The 5,457-nt window shown below is 40.7% G+C and overlaps 1 protein-coding gene and 1 pseudogene across 1 annotated transcript in view; one reads left to right on the top strand and one right to left on the bottom strand.

The window, feature by feature from the left end:
• SLC12A8 (solute carrier family 12 member 8) overlaps positions 1-5,457 on the top strand; it is a 95,736-nt gene that overhangs the window by 7,214 nt on the left and 83,065 nt on the right. Inside the window, exon 3 of the mRNA XM_015595833.1 lies at positions 1,782-2,013. Within this exon, the coding sequence (XP_015451319.1) occupies positions 1,782-2,013 (232 nt within the window). The remainder of the gene's footprint in view (positions 1-1,781; positions 2,014-5,457) is intronic.
• LOC112486154 lies at positions 1,282-1,400 on the bottom strand (annotated as a pseudogene).

The following is a 5,457-nucleotide window of genomic DNA, read 5'->3' as shown; positions in this document are numbered from 1 at the left end:
CAGGCATTGCTCAAATGAGCTGGAGCTCTAGGTGCATCAATAGCCTGATGGCCGTCACAGGGAGGCTGGAAGCCCCTGCGTGAACGTCTGTCTGAGAAGGAGAATACTAATGAGGAGACTGTGTCACCAGGGTGGCTGAAGGCTTTCAGAAAACCAGTGAGTAGGGAGAAATACTGATGCTTATTTAGCTGAAACATAGGAATGGTGACCTAATATGGAGGTAACAAGTGCAGACATTAAGAAACAGCTCTTTGTAAGGCACTTTTCTTGGCTTGAAAAAGGCTTTTATGATTGTGGAAAGGGTAGTGGGTGGTTGAAAAACAGCTTAAAGAAAAGAATTTGTCTAAGTAAGACTACAAGAGTGTCCTCAAAGAAAGCCACAATTTTGTTTCTTTTATTTTTTCAGCAGCAGGGGCAGGGTATTTTAGCATAAATACATTTGATTCTCCAACGGCACAAAGCTGTGTGTGTGTGTGTGTGTGTGTGTGTGTGTGTGTGTGTGTGTGTGTGTGTGTGTGTGGAGATGCATGGAAGGCAGACATTTGTCACTGCATTGTTAAAAACCACTTGCCTTTACTGAAGAAAGATCTTTAAGCACAGGAAGCTGAGTAATAAACAGTATATTTTATTACCTTGGGGATTTGTATGTTGAGCTTTTACTTTTCTGCTATTCTATAGTCAAACAGGCTGCAAGATGGACAAACAGCAATCCTCACATTTCTCACTCCCTGAATAGACAACAAGCTTGCCTCTTGAAGCAGATACCACAGACAGGAGACCAGAGATGAACGAGTGGGAAGGACCTGCCACAGAGAGAGGGAGCTGAGATGTTGAGTCTCTTGTATGTGGGCTAACTTGGAAGAAAAGCTGTTGACAAAGATGTTTTCTGAGCCCTGGCAGCTACCGTCAGAGCAGCCATTGCATCCACTTCCTTGTTTGCTTTGCTTTCTATTTGGGCCTCAGTCAGAAGCATGGGCGGGCACCCTTCTGGTGGGTGTCTTCTTATGCCCATGCTTCATCTGCGGCTGACCTGGGGGCTTTCTGATCAAGATGTGGTTGCTGCATAGTTCTTTTTATATGCTATTGGATTCAGTTTGCTCGTATTTTGTTGAGGATTATTGCATATATATTCATGAAGGAAATTGGTCTGTAGTTTTCTTGTGATATTTTGGTCTAATTTTGGTATAGGGTAATGCTGGTCTCATGGAATGAGCTGGGAGGTGTTCCCCTTCTATTTTTTGGATGTTTGTGAAGGATTGGTGTTAATTCTCTTTTTTTTAACGCCTACAGCGCCCGGCCTTCCTAGGTGGTCTCCCATCCAAGTACTAACCAGGCCTGACCCTGCTTAGCTTCCGAGGTCAGACAGGATTGGGTGTGTTCAGGGTGGCATGGCCATTGACTGGTGTCAATTCTTATTTAAACATTTGGTAGAATTTGTTCTTTGTTTAGTTCTTGAATAACTCAGACATAGAAGTCCAAAGGTCTCTTCGGCTCAGAGTCCCATCTTCTTTTTCCCATAATCTTTCCATGTTAGTTACCACTGACAATTGGCTGGCTCTAGGCTTGGGTGAGCATTTGTTTCCCTCTCTGGATGATGATAGAGAGTTAAAAGAGAAGAAATGGGGCACGAGGCAAGGTTCCTAGACAGAAAGGGCTCATTTAATCCCATCCTGGTTCCCATTCTGGGGTGAACTGGATCCTCAGTGCCATGCAGCTTGGGCCCATGGGCTCCTGATACTTTTCTCTCTGGCTGACTCTTCCTACTTAGAATTTCCTTTCAGTGTGTTGCAGGTGCCATGTACATCACCGGCTTCGCTGAATCCATCTCAGATTTGCTAAGCCTCAGGAACATCTGGGCCGTGCGAGGAATTTCAGTTGTGGTGCTTCTAGCCTTGCTGGGGATTAACCTAGCAGGTGTCAAATGGATCATCCGCCTCCAGCTGCTGCTGCTGCTCCTGCTGGCCGTGTCCACACTGGACTTTGTGGTGGGCTCTTTCACACACCTGGACCCAGGTGAGCCTTTGGAGTTCAGTACATGGGCTTTCAGGGTCTGCCTTGCTTTCCAGATATTTATAGATGTGAATTTGCAAGCCTACCCCCCAACAGGCTTTACCTGTAATGAGTGTGTGCTATTCCTGGAGCAGGTGAGTGGGTGTGTCTTGGCACAGGTTCAGTGACTCCAAAGCCTCTTTTCCCATAGACATTTTCACTTATCACATTTTCCGTGTTTCTTTTTATTTTCTTTCTATTAAAAACCCCAGAAAATTTAGGTAAAACAAAGAATAAAGTAGACCTAGGTAAACATTAAATTCATAACAATGATTAGGGGAGCAGGCAAGAAATAGATCTGGGGATAGGGAAGAAAATAGGCTTTAATTTTATCTGCCAAACTTTATTTTTTAAAAGGGCTTGATGCAAATATAACAAATGTTAATGGTGGTCATTTTGGGGGAAATGGAGGCAGATATAGCTTTGATTATTTATCTCTTTCTATATTAAAATGTTTTCAAAGTGACAATGTGAATTCTTTAACTAAGCTTAAAGAAAGAAAATAAACAGCCAGGTATACCTGGGGACCATTGGGAAATGGTGTCATATACTGATAATCAATCGATCACTGTTTCCTCTAACCCTAGATTTCCTCTAACCCTGGATTTCCTCTGCCGTGGGGTGCCTGGCAACTCTAACCATAAATCCTCATGCTTTGACTGAGAAGCTCTTATCTGGACTGTCTGTCACTTTGTAGCTTTGTGATTTGAGTTGGTTTGGCATCAAGTCATTCTCTCCAGAGTTCAGAGCCATTCCTAGGATGCTGTAGAAAAAAGGTTAACTGCCTGATATTTCACACTTTGGCAACTCTGTCCTTATATGGCAATAGTGACCAGCCATCTACATTGGAATATGGACAAGGAACGACAGATGGGGCCACCAGCTGTGTTAAAAAAAAAAAGAAAAGAAAGAAAGAAAAAAAAAAAGAAGATAGATCTGTAGCACAGACGATCACGTCCGACGGTAGTGGTGGTGATAGCCGCTGCATGTGACTGAGCACGGGCTATGTGCCGGGCATTTTGCTCAGCATCTCACATGGCTTATGCCATGTAATCTTTATTATAACCTCATGAGGGAAGAATATTTATACCCACTTTAAGATAAGCTAACAGGCATTCTGAGATTATATAATTCATGGTAATGCATGGCAGAGCTGGGACTGAAACTGGATCTATGACTCTAAAGCAGAGCCGTTCCCTGAAGTGGGAAGCGGCGCCTGTCTTCACATGACTGGCTGTCTTTTTGTGATAGCAGCTCTGCTTTTCCCCTCCAAGGCTGCCCTGATGTGTGTTCTATACATGCTTGTCTTTCATAAAACTATTTGTTGAAGGAAGGTCAGAATCAGTTGGTACTACACACCAATCTGGCTTTCTCACTTCTTCGTGTATTAAAATTCTTCGATTGGAAAATAGTCACTTCCCTGAGCTCCCTGAGTGTACCCTACCCTCTGGCCTCCTGATCCCTACCCCAGAACCTTCAGACTGCCCCAAGACCCAGCATGCACAGAAGGGGCCCCAGGATCCACTCCAATGCTGGGGGTCAGTGCAGTGTCCAAACAGATGACTTGAAGCTGAGGCTTTGCAGCTTGCTAAATCCATGGGACGGAAGGGGGATTATTTGTTTCTGGCCTTACACCACCCTGTAGAGACAAGTCATATCCTGAGGGGGGCCTGCTGCCTGTTTGGTCATCAAACTGTCAGTGAAGAATAGAGAGAGTCTACTCCACTCCCCATTTCCTGGGTGCTTTCTTCCTCTATCTATATGGTTGCTGAAAGGACATAATTAGTTAAATTGTAGGGCAACGCTACTGGCCTCTTTGAAACCTCACTAGGCTGATGTATTTTCCTTCTTCTTGATTAGAGCTTTTCTTGGCTGCTCTTCTAAGTTACTCCAAATATTTCTTCTTCCTTCTGGTCAGTACATTAGCAGGGTGTAGTTGTGAAATAAAATTTATTTTCAATCATTCCCATAGCAACTGGCCCCTCTATAATCTGTTTTTGGTATCACTGATATTTTTTATGGGGCTACTTTCTTTGCGGTTAAAAATCCAAACTAAAACTAGATCATAATCTTTCAGAATGGATTTAGCAGAACGGCTTCAACTCTTTAAAAAATTACATATATATAGACATTTGAAAAAAGATTGGAAGAAAGACTGGAAGGAACTGTCCCTAAGTACTAACAGTGACAGTCTTTCTGCTGAGATTAGGGTGGCTATATTGTTTTATTTCTACTTTTCTTTCAATTGACTAGTTTTACTTTTTTAAAAAAGTTAATAGACTTTAGTTTTTAAGAGCAGTTTTAGGTTTACAGAAAATTGGACAGACTTTCCATACTTTCCCTGTTAACATCTTGCATTAGTGTGGTACATTTGTTATAACCGATAAGCCAATCCATATTATTATTGACTAAAATCCATAATTTAGGTTAGAGTCACCCTTTGTGTTTTACAATTCTATGAGTTTTGACAAGTAATGATATGTATCCAGCATTTTACTATCATACAGAATAGTTTTTTCTTTTTAATTTTTTTCTTGCTTTATTGAAATATAATAGACAACTAGTTGCTCATATTTACATTGCACAATTCAATGAATTTTTTTCAATTATAGTTGTCATACAATAATAGTTTCAGTTGTACAGCTTAGTGATTAGAGATCTATATAACTCACAAAGTGATCATCCCACTAAATCTAGTACCCTTCTTCCCCTTACATATTTATTACAACATTGTTAACTATTTTCTCTATGCTACACTTTATATCTCCATGTCTATTTTGTAACTATTTGTACTTCTTAATCCCTTTGCCCCTTTTTGCCGTTCCCCCCAATTCCCTTCCCATCTAGTAGCCCTCAAAATATTCTCTGTATCTATGAGTTTATTTCCATTTTTGTTGTTGTCGTTTATTTTGTTCTTTATATTCCACATGTACATAAAATTATGTGATATTTGTCTTTCTCTGTCTGACTTATTTCATTCGGTGTAATACTCTCTAGGTCCATCAAGGTAATAACTTTTCCCTCCCCTTCCTTTTAGTCTATGTGTGTCTTTTAATCTGAAGTGACTCTCATAGGCAGCATATATTGAGGTTTTATCTTCTTATCCATTCAGCCACTCTACTATCTTTTGGTTGGAGCACTTAATTCTTTTCCATTTGAGGTACTTGTTGATAGGAATGTAGTTATTACCATTTTTTATTCATGTTTTTGATACATGTTTTTTTTATCTTAAAGAAGTCCTTCCAACATTTCCTGTAAAACTAGCTTGGTGGTGATAAATTTCTTTAGCTTATTTTTGTCTGGGAAGCTTTTTGTCTGTCCTTCGACTCTAAATGATAGCTTTGCTGGATAAAGTATTCTTGATTGTAGATCCTGGGTTTTCATCCTGTTGAATATTTTGTGCCAAGC

This window comes from Pteropus alecto, unplaced genomic scaffold, assembly GCF_000325575.1.
Source record: "Pteropus alecto unplaced genomic scaffold, ASM32557v1 scaffold251, whole genome shotgun sequence".
Classification (NCBI taxonomy): Eukaryota; Metazoa; Chordata; class Mammalia; order Chiroptera; family Pteropodidae; genus Pteropus; species Pteropus alecto.
This window is presented reverse-complemented; position numbering and strand designations above follow the sequence as displayed.